Source organism: Pristiophorus japonicus, chromosome 3, assembly GCF_044704955.1.
Source record: "Pristiophorus japonicus isolate sPriJap1 chromosome 3, sPriJap1.hap1, whole genome shotgun sequence".
NCBI classification, from domain to species: domain Eukaryota; kingdom Metazoa; phylum Chordata; class Chondrichthyes; family Pristiophoridae; genus Pristiophorus; species Pristiophorus japonicus.
Window position 1 is genome coordinate 317,636,166 of NC_091979.1, and position 13,745 is coordinate 317,649,910.

General features: G+C 47.0%; 1 protein-coding gene across 1 annotated transcript; it reads left to right on the forward strand.

Annotated features, from left to right (window-relative positions):
* The first annotated feature begins 3,111 nt into the window (after positions 1-3,111).
* LOC139256171 (interferon-induced protein with tetratricopeptide repeats 5-like) lies at positions 3,112-6,489 on the forward strand. Its single transcript, XM_070874126.1, has 2 exons — positions 3,112-3,203; positions 4,448-6,489. The coding sequence occupies exons 1-2, from the start codon at positions 3,112-3,114 to the stop codon at positions 5,898-5,900; spliced, it is 1,545 nt and encodes a 514-aa protein (XP_070730227.1). The 3' UTR covers positions 5,901-6,489.
* Positions 6,490-13,745: the final 7,256 nt, after the last annotated feature.

Sequence of the window (13,745 nt, forward strand, 5' to 3'; positions counted from 1 at the left end):
ATGATGAAAGCGATAGCCAGATCCCACGTGTGGTGGCCTGGTAGCGACTCTGACTTAGAGTCCTGTGTACGGCAATGCAGCGTATGTGCTCAGTTGAGCAATGCGCCCAGAGAGGCACCACTAAGTTTGTGGTCCTGGCCCTCCATACCATGGACGAGAATCCATGTCGACTATGCGGGCCCGTTTCTCGGTAAAATGTTCCTGGTCGTGGATGCTTTTTCAAAATGGATTGAATGTGAAATAATGTCAGGAAGCACCGCCACCGCCACCATTGAAAGCCTGAGGGCCATGTTTGTCACCCACGGCCTACCTGACATACTGGTCAGTGACAACGGGCCATGTTTCACCAGTGCCGAATTTAAAGAATTCCTGACCCGCAATGGGATCAAACATGTCACCTCGGCCCTGTTTAAACCAGCCTCCAATGGGCAGGCAGAGAGGCAGTACAAACCATCAAACAGAGCCTTAAATGACAGAAAGCGCACTCCAAACCCACGTGTCCCGAGTACTGCTCAGCTACCGCGCAAGACCCCACTCGCTCACAGTTGTGCCCCCGGCTGAGCGACTCATGAAAAGGACACTTAAAACCAGACTCTCGCTGGTTCACCCCAACCTGCATGATCAGGTAGACAGCAGGCGGCAGCAACAAAATGTAAACAATGGTCGTGCCACTGTGTCATGGGAAATTGATCTGAATGACCCTGTGTATGTGCTAATCTATGGACATGGTCCCAAGTGGATTGCGGGCAGGGTGATAGTTAAAGAAGGGAATAGGGTGTTTGTAGTCAAACTAAACAGTGGACAAATTTGCAGAAAACACCTGGACCAAACGAGGCTGCGGTTCACAGACTGCCCTGTACAACTCACAGCAGACACCACCTTTATCGAGCCCACAACACACACCCAAAGGATCAACGTCACCACGCCGGGCCAGGAAATTGAACACATCACGTCCAACAACCCAGCAAGGCCAGGCTCACCCAGCAGCCCTGCAGGACCAACAACACGCCAGCCCAGCGAGGGCACAGCCAACACACCAGAACAGACATTTGTACTGACGCGGTCCACCAGGGAAATAAAGACTCCTGACCGCCTCGCCTTGTAAATAGTTTTCACTTTGACTTTGGGGGTGGGGGGATTGATGTTGTGTATCTGTAAAGCATGTACTCCCATGTTCCGCCACTAGGGAGCTCATCCCCTGAAGTCCCAAGGGATCCCAGCATCCCTTGGGAGCAATGTATATAAGCCGGCCTCTAAGGCCTGTTCCTCACTCTGGAGTATCTTATTAAAGACTGAGGTCATTGTTAATTTAACCTCCCTGTGCGCAGCCTCATCTGGGTTAGGAACACAATACAAACGGTTCCACAAACTTACACGGAGCCAGTGGAAATTAATCAGCAACTGACCTGAGAGTGGTTGATGATCCCTTTAAATATCACTGGTTGGGTGTCCTTTCAGCTGCTGAACCCTGTTCAGCTGTGCGAGGGTAACACAGGGCGTTTCCTGCACCATTGAGGATGAAAATAGCAGTTCTGGTGTCAAATTATCATTGCACGCTGACTGAGGTCACGATGTTCCCAATCTACATAATCTGGCGCACGCTCCAAGCGCCGACACTAACGCCCTCAGAAAGATGGTGTCCAGCACGGCCTGCACCAGAATTGTGCGAGCACGGCGCGGATGCTGTTTTGACCCAAAAAGGCACCTATAGCGCCCAAACAACAGGTGCTACGCAATCGAATTTTTAGTCCCAGGTGTCTGTTTGGTACCTCCAGGCGTTCAACTTGTGGTAATCACCAATTAGGACTAAAATTGTATGCTAAATCCAGACTTTCAAACAGGCGGGTCTTATTAGCACTGCTCCATTTCGCACCTGTTTTCAACCATTTGGTTCTCTGTTACGTTTTATAGATTTAGTTTCTATTCACATTCGGACAATGATTTAAGCAATAACTGACTGAACAGGATAAACGAGCTGGAAAACAATACATCAACACACTTCTCGATCAACTCTCCATTGGAAGTACAGTTGGAGCTGAAGAGGGAATTCAACGCATTGTCCATCGATCAGCACTATGAGGTAACGGTCATTGGAATTCCTCCTTTATTTAAATTTACGTGTAGACTATCGATCAAGGAACTAGTTTTCAGAAATAAAGTAGTTTACATTACAAAGCAGTTGAAATGCAGAGAGCTGGGATTAGTGGCTCACAGTGAGACACACAGATAAGGGAACACTGCTGCACCAAGACTGGTGATAGTCAGTAAACATGAGGCAAAAGGCAGACCTGTTCATAGGATTATATTCAGTAATAATTCAAATTACAATTAAAATTGGTTTCTGTTCAGAATTCATAGAAAGTACAAAGTTAATCTTGAATATTATACTGTGGTGGAAAGGCGCATTCTGTAAGTGCCCTTAGGTCATATCCAGAGTTTGAAGAAAGAAAGTTTCACTTTGTGTTCCATGGGAATCTAGAAGGGACCTACTAATGTAAAATAGTGATTTCCAGCACTTTCATATATCCAAACTAAAGCAACCTGAACTATAAAGCAAAGGGAGAGTACAGCATGGACTGGGATGGGGGAATGGACACAGCATGAAATGCAGGAGGAGAGTGCCAGCTTAAAGTGTGTAGGAGAAGGAAAAGTGCTAACTTACATTGAGAATGGGGACGGGGGAGAAGAGTGCTGACATGAACTGGGGGAAAGGACAGGTGCAGCAGTTTGAACGGAGCAGCAAAGGGAGGAAAGCCACCATGAACTGGGGCAGGGGTAAGAATGACAGCTTGGATTGTGGGGGGAGGGAGACGAGAGCCAACAGGAACAAGAGGCCGGCGGAGTAGAGTGCAAGGAGAAGCTGGGATGGCTGGGGGATGAAGTGTATCGACGTGAGTTTAACAGCAAGGAAGAAAGAATTTGTGTTGATGTAACACCTTATCACACCTCTCAGAAATGTCCCAAAGTGCTTCACATTCAGTGAATTATTTTGCAGTGCAGTCAGTTGTTTTGTCGGGCAATGTGACAGCTCAGTTTGCACAACAACAACTGGCATTTATATAGCGCCTTTAAACATCCCAAGGCTCTTCACAGTAAATTAATCAGACAACAATGGACACCGAGGCAAAGGTGGAGATATTTAGAAGGCTGACAAAAAGCTTATTCAAAGAGATAGGTTTTATGGAGAGTCTTAAAGTGGGATAGTGAGGTGGCGAAGTTTAGCTGAAGCCACGGCCAACATTGGTGTGTTAGGTGGAGGATGGACACGAGCCCAAGTTGGAGGAATGCAGAATTCGCGGAGGATCTGTTATTGGTGGTTTTGCTTGAGGGAAGAATATTGGAAAATACATCTCCTTGCTTTTCTTCAAATAGTGCCATTGAATCTTTAAGGTCCACCTGAACCACTTGAACAGGCAGATACTGCCTTGGCTTAAAATCTCACCTGTATGGTGAAAGATTTTCAGCAGGATAAGAGTCAGTTCATGAAACATGGTCTTTCAGAATCCTTTGTGTTGGACCTTCTTTTTTGCTTTAAGGGTAGGATTACAGAGGATTACATAGGATACACAGCACAGAAACAGGCCATTCAGCCCAACCATGCTGGTTTATGCTCCACTCGAGCTTCCTCTTGTCTTTCCTCAGCTAATTCTATCTGCATAACCCTCTAATCCCTTCTCCCTCATTTGCTTACCGGGTCTCCCCTTAAATGCATCTATAGTATTTCCTTCAACTAGTCCCTATGGTCGCGAGTTCCACATTCTCACCGCTCTCTGGGTAAAGAAGCTTCTTTTGAATTCCCTATTTGATTTCTTGGTGTCTATCTTATACTGATGGCCTCTAGTTTTGCTCTTTCGCAAAAGAGGAAATATTCTCTCTGTAAGCACTCTTATCAAAACCTTTCAGAATTTTAAAGAACTTCAATTGAATGTTGGAGTTGGAATGATCTGGCTCACAGACAGCAGGGTCCATGAGGGTTCCTGTTCAGTGGAGAGTTACCTGGACTGCCAATGTGAGACGGAGAGCATTTTAGAATTAGCTCTGATCTTTTTAGTGAGGAGCTCCCATTTCAGAATGGAATACATGAATGAGAAGGAGATGTAATGGGTGAACCAACAGGCAGCCTCAGAACTTCAATCAATGTTCCTGTTCATATCATTGGGAGTGGAAGTGTTTGAGGTGATGCTGCACATTGGGTGAGAAGACTAAATGTCCAGGAGCTGGTACATCAGCCAGCATGAAGGAGACCAGTGTAAGTACAGCTGAGATTTGCAGTCATACCGTTGCCTTTTGCAGTGGTTTTAGCAGAGGTCACCTTTGTGTGACCAGAGATTTCATGGTCAGTGGGTCCAGGAGTCGGGAGAAGGCTTTAGTTAAAGAAACCGGAGAGAGGGGAGGGGGTGACACAGCCAGTCTGAGATGGGTTTTGATGAATTTTGTTCTCTTGCAGCAACACACAGAAGGATTTGTTGAAAGTGAAGCTCGATCAGCTTCAATGTCACTTCACATGGGGCCCACAGAAAGAAAACATTGACTTGGACAACATGAAGTATAGATTGCAAGATTCAATACAGGCTGGTGTGGAATATCAGGCCAGGTCTTACAACCACCTCGCTTTTGTAAACTGTCTGCAAGGCAACTGTGAAGAGGCAATTCAAAACTTAAAGGAAGCTGAAAAGATTCTGGGGGAGAACCATGAACATGAATTTGAAAGAAGAAGCATCATCACCTATGGAAACTATGCCTGGGTATATTATCACATGGGCCAACTGACAGAGGCCCAGTCCCACCTCGACAAGCTGGAGATGATCTGTAAACAATTTACTGATGGCTCTCGGTATACAGCACTGATACCTGAAGTATACGGGGAGAAGGGTTGGTCACTGTTGAGTTCTGCTGCTCAATACTATGAAGAGGCAAAGGAATGTTTTGAGAAGGCTCTGGAGGAAGATCCTGATGACACTGAATGGAACGTTGGCTATGCGACTGTTCTGTTCCGTCTGGAAGGGTTTTCTGGTACCCCAGAGAGTGGTGACCGCAGCCAATCAGTGAAGCAGTTGCGACGTGTGCTGGAACTTGATCCAGATGACTCTGTAGCCATGGTGATGTTGGCTCTAAAACTACAAGAGTTCAATCAAAAGGAGGAAGCACTGAAATTAGTTGAACAAGCATTGCAGAAGTCCCCTGATCTTCCATATGTAACTCGTTATGCAGCAAAATTTTACAGAATTAATGGAGATGTGGAAAAAGCTGTGGAGCTGTTGAAGAAAGCTTTAGAAATTAGCCCAAACTCTACCTTCTTACACCACCAAATAGGTCTGTGTTACAGAAAAAAACTATATCGACTGATCAACAATCCAGGCAGTAAAGACCCTCGCAATCCTGCTTTTCAACAGAAAGCTGACTTAATCAATAAATGCAAGTACCATTTTGAAAAGGCATTTGAGCCCCGCCCTTTAACATCTATTAAGCCACAGCTGGATTTTGCAGGAATCTGTTCATTAAATGAAGAATTTTTCAAAGCAGATGCGATCTACAGCAATCTACTGAAATTAGAAAATATTCGCCAAGAAAATAAGCAGCAAATATGTTTAGCGGTCGGATTATTTGAACTGCACCAGAAAAGATCTGAATCAAATGCCGTCACCCATTTTCTGGAAGGAGTGAAAGTCAAATATGACTCAATAGAACGGAGAAGGTGTCACGAAAACTTGGAGAAGATAGCAGAAACACAACTTTGCATAAATTCAAGAGACAGCAAAGCCCTTGGTGTTCTTGGGTTACTGCACCAGCTGGATGGGAAGAATTGTAAAGCTATTGAATGCTTTGAAAAGGCCCTGGAGTTTGATTGTCACAATGAAGAATATCTAAGTGCTCTCGCTGAATTACGCCTTTCTATCTAGACAACTCTCTTGTTCCCAGCTAAAACTAAACATATTTTTGAAAGATGCATTAATACTCTCTGATTTATGAGCAGGTTTGGTAGGGTACTCGCTTCACTTATTATATTCTGCTGGTACTTTCTTTTGAATTATTTTACTCGTGTGTATAATTTTCAAACAATGATCTTTCTGTAGTTATTCAAAATTCCTGTGCTTCATTCAAGAATATTGACACCACTGGTGAACTAACCAATAGGATTTGTTCCTGTATCCTTCGACCTTTTGCTATGTGTGAAACGATACAAAATAACGTGGGTTTTGGGGAAATTAGAGTTAATTGAGCCAATGGGACAGAGCCACAATAGTTGTATTTTATGAATTATAGGAACAGTTTTTTAGACAATAATACACATTACATGGGCCCGATTTTAATTCCAGATGGGTTTTGGGTGGGTGAGTGGCGAGGGGAATGGGAAACTCACCTATTGCTGCAGATATCGGGCCTGGGGTATTTTAAATCCCGAACTTCATTATCGTGCGGCCATTCCACTTCCCGGCCACAGGGCGTGCAGGCAGGTGTGGTGAAGGTGGTTCTGGGAGGGTCTCGGGGATGGAAGGGGGGATGTGGGGAGTCCGGGGCAGGGGAGCCCTAAACTTTCATTTTGGGGCCTGGCGGGGCATTCCTGCACAAAGGAAAGTCAAACACTTACACCTTGACATCCTGATTCTCCTCAGAGCTGCTTCGGCCTGTTGGAAAAGCTGCACCGGCTTCCCCTGCCCAGGCCAGAGTTAACGGCGCAATCAGGGCCCGATGATGTCACCACACCCCGTGTGTGATGTCACCACACCCCGGTCCGTGTGTGATGTCACCAGACCCCGGTCCGTGTGTGGTGTCACCAGACCCCGGTCCGTGTGTGATGTCACCACACCCCGGTCCGTGTGTGATGTCACCACACCCCGGTCCGTATGTGGTGTCACCAGACCCTGTGTGTGTGATGTCACCAGACCCCGGTCCGTGTGTGATGTCACCACACCCCAGTCCGTTATTGTCAATGATGACCCTGCCACTTTTGACGAGTGGCTGAGTCCAATCTCTGCCAAGTGGGCAGGTTTAAAATCGCCCCCAATGAAGTTCTTAAATAATCTAGAAAACTAGGTAGATAGAGGGACACTGATGTCCAAATATATACGAAAAATGTGATTTATTATGATCATCATCTGTTTAGGTGTTTTAACAGCAATGCAGGTAAAGCATTATAGCTGGAGGTGCATAAGCTTCAGTGCACTGTGAGCATGTGACTTATACTCTTTTTATGGTAATGATGGTGTAAAAAAATCTCCAATCCAGCCCATAGAGGGTGCAATAAAACCACTCTGTCGACCTATCTTTCACTTGCTGCCTCTTCACAATAAAGTCCACCTTCGGGTGAAAGGCTTTCCATGTGTACCAGTTGAGAGAGGACCAACGACCACTGCAGGCCCTTCAAATAAATCATCAGCTTGATTCTGTTGCTCTGAAGCTTTGCTGACAGACGATTGGACTCCCATCCAGAGCGTTCATTCAGATCTCAGCCTCTGTCACTGGGAGTCTCCCTGCCCTGTAACTGGTCAGCTGCACCAGCTCTTCATCAAACCTTCTGTGTCCCTCAGTGGCCAACACAGAGCAGCTTGGACAATACCCGGGAAAGTCCCTTTTCCAGAGACTGTCACCATCTCTGTGAAGAAACTCAGTCGAGGGAGGAAAGCGAAAGGATCTAGAAATAGGTTAAAATGGGAATAAAATATCAAAACACAATGGCTGCAGACACTGATTTTCCCGAGATTTCAATTGTAATTGTAATATCAGAGATTGAACATTAAAATAACCAATAAAATTAATCTGTGGCAAAGACTTAGTTTGTGTTGTTGTTATGTATGCAATAAAGGTTCAAACTGAGTACTGTTTAACTAAGCAAGGTACAACCTTGGCTATGTTTTATTTAGGCCCAAAATGCCTGACTCTCAAAATCAAGGGGCTATGGCGGGGAGGAACTTAATACAATCACGGTCACTAAAGAAAGAGTACTCGGTAAAATAATGGGACTAAAGGTGGACAAGTCCCCTGGACCTGATGGCTTGCATCCTCGGGTCTTAAAAGAAGTGGCTGCAGAGATAGTGGATGCATTGGTTGTAATGTACCAAAATTTCCTGCATTCTGGAGAGGTCATTTTCCGGTTGGCATACAACAATGAGTGGGGTGCCGCAGGGATCGGTGCTGGGACCTATCTATATTAATGACTTGGATGAAGGGACCGAATGTAATGTAGCCAAGTTTGCTGAAAGATGGGCGGGAAAGCAAATTGAGAGGACACAAAAAATCTGCAAAGGTATATAGACAGGTTAAGTGAGTGGGCAAACATTTGGCAGATGGAATATAATGTCAGAAAATGTGAGGTTATCCACTTTGGCAGACAAAATATAAAAGCAAATTATAATTTAAATGTAGAAAAATTGCAAAGTGCTTCAGTGCAGAGGGACCTGGGGATACTTGTGCATGAAACACAAAAAGTTAGTATGCAGGTACAGCAAATAATCAGGAAGGCAAATGGAATGTTGGCCTTTATTGCAAGGGGGATAAATTATAAAAGCAGAGAAGTCCTGCTACAACTGTAAAGGGTATTGCGTGCAGTTTTGGTCTCCGTATTTAAGGAATTGAATACATGCATTGGAGGCTGTTGAGAGAAGTTTCACGAGGTTGATTCCGGAGATGAAGGGGTTGACTTATGAAGATAGGTTGAGTAGGTTGGGACTATACTTATTGGAGTTCAGAAGAATGAGAGGTGATCTTATCGAAACATATGATAATGAGAGAGTTCGACAAGTTGGATGCAGAGAGGATATTTCCACTTGTTAGTGTTAGTGTTTATCCGAAGAATCACTCAACACTCAGAGTCGGTTCCAATGCCAGTGCGGCCTTTATTGATTCCAGCGGGGAGGAAGTCACAGGACTGGATCCAGGCTTCTCTCCCCGTTGGTGTCAATAAAGACCGCACTGGCATTGGAACCGACTCTGAGTGTTGAGTGATTCTTCTGATAAACACTAACACTAACAGTGGCATCATGAGCAGGATTTCGGGGTCGCTGAACGCTCTTGGACAAACCGGGTGAGTATATCTTAAACAAAATAAAGGGTGCGGAAGGTGGATGCTGATTGATCGACACGAGGAGACGGTCCAATATCTCAAACACCTAGCCTGAGTCTGAATTAAGAGGACTTTAGTCCCACGTGACGGCCAGGAATTAAGTAGGTGCCGGGAACACACTTGGACCGTGGGATCGTGATACTGAAAGGCATCTTCCGGACCCAACAGTGTAATTTGAAATATACCCTGGGGTAGAACGAAGCGGTGTACAGCGGCTAACGGAATCCAAACCTGTGAACAGGGTTGGACCAACAGGCTGAGCGGTGGTAGGTAGTTGTTAAGGATACGTAGAGTACTGCGGGAATTGCTTAAACTCGTTTTAAGAATTGTATAAGTTTGTGTAACAGCAAAACTTGTGACCTGACAGTAGCCAGGAGACGGTCTACTACAAGTTGCGCTCGGAAGAAAGCGGACCTCTGAGAGTAGATTCCTAACGGTACTAGTCCTACCCAGGGATGGCCATGAAAACAAGTAACCTCGAGTGGGGACCAGAAGGTCCCTTACCCGCCACCTGGCGGAAAAACAAAAGAAGCTCATCGAAAAAAATGATTAGAGCAAGATGGGATCCTCAGGACCTGCCAGCGAAGCAAAGGGAATGGTGGGAGAAGGAAAAGAAAGACAAAGAGGGAAGGGCAGTAGTTTTGATACTGCGAGCCCATGTAAAGTTAACAGAGAAAGTTAACCAGTATGTGCAAACAAAAAGAAAGCAAGTAACTGTTGCAAACGGACAGACAGTTTTGCCGGTCCTGACCATGAATAGCCCAAGTGCACCACCTAGTGAGGAAGATTGGGAATGCCTCGGGAATGAAACGGATAGTTGCGACTCGGTTAAAGGGGACGTCTTGCCACCCCCATATGCCACAATAAACCCGGCCCCGATCGCGCCGCTAAAGGTGGATCGCATACCCGAGATCCCAGCAGGAGCAAGACGCAATGGCAGTCCCACCATACCCGCACAAACACGAATAACATACACATCGCTGTCCCCCGGGGACACGATGCAGTTGTTAGACAAACTGCCACCCCTCATACCCCGCCATAACAATGCAACCTTCTGGCAGAAGCTCAAGGAAATGACAAGTTGCCACCAGCTCCACAATCAAGATATCGCTGGTATAGTTAGGATTAAAATGCCAGAAAACTACTGGGACAGACTACCTAATGATTACCGAAGCGGTACCTGGTGTACCGACCTGACTGCTACTAGGTAACAGCAGGAGACGAACGTGACACTCGTTCTAGGCCAGGTTCCCGTAAACTGGAACTCTCTGGTGGGAGTAGTGCAGAAGAAGTACGAACGGGCACCAGAGTACGGGGTTAGGGAATTTGAGGCGTTCTTGGCACATCGCGGAGTACCGGACGCAGACTGGCAGAACCCGGCCTTCATACAGTTGTATAAGGACGGACTCAGCTCCGCCCACCAAGCCATCCTAAAAACAGGCTTAGTGGTACATAATAATTTTGATGATCTGGAAAGTTGGGCGACCTCGGTAGACAATCAACAAAGGTCCAAGATAGCCGCCAGTACAGCGGAGGTCTGCGCGGCCACCGACAAAAAGGCGGCTGAGACATGCTCCAACTGCAACAAAACGGGACATCGCCGCGCCGAGTGTAGAGCCCCAAAACGCGACGGACGCAACAAGTGTAGGAACTGTGACCGATTAGGTCACGAGTCAAAGGACTGTTGGGCAAAGGGAGGTGGCAAGGAAGGGAAGGGACCGCAACGGGGACCTAAAACGGGACAAAACCCCAATGAAAGAGCCCCGGACGTTAGTACCCTCGGAAATCAGCAGCTGCTGGACATTATACAGCAGCTGACCCAGTACAGCGGAGGTCTGCGCGGCCACCGACATAGTGGAATTGCTAAACACCGGGAGGTTAAAAACAGTGTCAGATACGCGACGAGCTATCTGGGAGGCAGTACTATTACCCAAAGACCAGTCCATACAAGTAATCAGGGATATAGGTTTTAATCCCGCGGAGGGAATAGTGACCGAAGGTGAACCCCATAGCTGCAAAACTGAGATAGACCAAGGAACGGAAGGGGGAATAGCCGATGAACCTCTGAGCGACCCCAATTTAACCCTTTACATTGATGGGTCCCGACGATCTATTGACGGGCAATTCCGCACCGGGTGGGGCGTGGTAGACCAGGATGGTGCCACCCTCCTGTGAGGGGCACTGGAAGGGACAGTGTCCGTCCAAGTGGCGGAGCTGGTAGCGTTGACCGAAGCCCTCAAATGGGCAAAGGGGAAGCGTGTAAATGTTTATACTGACAGCCGGTACGCATTCGGGGTAGTACACGAATACGTGATAGCCTGGAGCAGACGTGGATACATAACTTCAGGGGGACACACACATTAAACACGAGAATATAGTTCGGGAATCGGTAAAAGCCGTTAAAAGACCTGCGACGGCAGCAGTAATAAAGATCAAGGCGCATCAAAGGGTAGAGACCAGGGAACAACGGGGAAACATGTTGGCAGATCAAGCAGCTAGGAGCGCAGCGGAAGAAGATGAGCCCCAGATAATTAAAGTGGCCATGATAGGACCAGGAGAGCTGAATATCCGTAAGGTACAGGAAGAAAGTAGCTCGGAGGAACGGTCGCGATGGGAGAGCAAGGGGGCTAGCATTGGGGAGGACGGGGTATGGAGAAAGGGATTACAAGTAGTCGCCCCGTCCTCAATCCAGACCGAACTACTCCGGCTACACCACGAGCCAGACCACACTGGGCGAGACGGAATGCTGAGCCGTCTGCTCAAAGACTGGTGGTGGGCCGGGGTAGGGCGAGACGTAGCCAAACATTGCCAGCGCTGCATAGTATGTGCACAGCATAATCCAGGCAGACCCATAAAGGTTAAAATGGCACATCAGACACATCCCAGGGGCCCGTGGGAGAATCTACAGATTGATTTCACAGGGCCCCTACCCACCAGTCGGGGAAAGAAATACTGCCTGGTCATTATCGATCAGTTTACCAGGTGGGTTGAGGTTTTTCCCACCCGGGATTGCGGAGCACACACGGTAGCGCAGATTCTCGCATTCGACATGATCCCACGGTGGGGAGTGCCCCTTCAAACTGACTCAGAACAGGGGACACACTTTACGGGACAGGTCATGAAGCGGGCATGTGGTCTGCTTGGAATCCGACAAGGGTTCCACATCCCGTACCACCCCCAGAGCTCGGGAATGGTCGAGCGAATGAACCGTACCCTCAAGACAGCAATTGCCAAAGCCATAACTGAGACCGGGAAGGGATGGGTGGATGTTTTACCCTGCATATTAATGAGACTTAGGGCTACCCCTAACCGGACCACAGGCCTGACCCCCTTTGAATTGATGACGGGGAGGGCCATGAGACTCCCCGAAGGCATCATAACGGGGGGAGAGGACATGGGGCCTTTACAAGATCGGATTAAACAATATGTAACACAATTAGATTCACAGCTAAAGGAACTAAGGAAAGAGGTGCTGGAGCAACAGACCATACGGGACTTGGAGATCCAAAACAAAGGAAAGGACGACGCACACCTCCCACAGGTAGGCGACAAAGTGTTGGTACAAGTCACCCCCGACAGGACGGGGTTTGCCCCAAGGTGGACCGGACCGTATGACATCATTTTGACTAGCGACACGTGTGCATGTGTCGACATGAGAGGAAAAGGCCGGTGGAAGCACTGGTCGCAATTAAAAAGGTATAACTCAGAAGGATAATGGCTGAACCAAGGGTGATACGCCTAGACGAGACGGAATGGTATTCTGTAAAATACCAGGAGTGGTTGGACACCCTTTTGGAAGGGGTGTTCGGAGGAATAGCTTTGGCCTTGGTGATAATAGGAGTTTGGGTAATATTTAAGTGGGTAAAGACACGGGCGTACGCCCTACAGATTCAGCTCGAAATGGTTCGATTGTAACCTTGTGCTTCTGATTTTGCAGGGTGACAGGGACATTCGTAGAACAAAAAAAACTTAACCCCTGGTGACGACCAGGCCGTCTGTTTAAAATTACAGATAATACTTACCAGAATGGGAATACGAACGGCGCTACTCGTAATATGGATAGCCCTGCGACATGCACGTACCCTGGACAACACCGACGGACAGCAGAGCACGCTGGTGTCAATAAAGGCCGCACTGGCATTGGAACCGACTCTGAGTGTTGAGTGATTCTTCTGATAAACACTAACACTAACACCACTCATAGGGGAAACTAAAACGAGGGGGCTTACACTCAGAATAAGGAGCTGCCCTTTTAAAACTGAGATGAGGAGGAATTTCTTCTTTCAGAAGATTGTAAATCTGTGGAATTCTCTGCCCCAGAGAGCTGTGGAGGCTGGGTTGTTGAATATATTTAAGGCGGAGATAGACTGATTTTTGAGTAATAAGGGAATAAAGGATTATGGGGAACGGGCAGAGAAGTGGAGCTGAGTCCATGATCAGATTAGCCATGTTCTTATTAAATGGCGGAGCAGGCTCGTGGGGCCAAATGGCCAACTCCTGCTCCTTTTCTTATGTTCTTATGTAGGTCCCAGCAGATTGGAAAAGTGCAAATGTAACGCCCCTATTTTAAAAAGGAGGGAGACAGACAGCAGGAAACTATAGATTAATTAGCCTAACATCTGTCGTTGGGAAAATGCTGGAGTCCATTATTAAGGAAGCATTAGCAGGACATTTGGAAAAGCAT

Excerpts from the sequence above, each read along its gene's own strand:
- LOC139256171 (XM_070874126.1), top strand. The coding sequence starts at position 3,112 with ATGGACACCGAGGCAAAGGTGGAGATATTTAGAAGGCTGACAAAAAGC. Across the intron at positions 3,204-4,447 it reads GAGAGTCTTAAAGTGGGATA|CAACACACAGAAGGATTTGT; the intron begins GTGAGGTGGCGA and ends GTTCTCTTGCAG.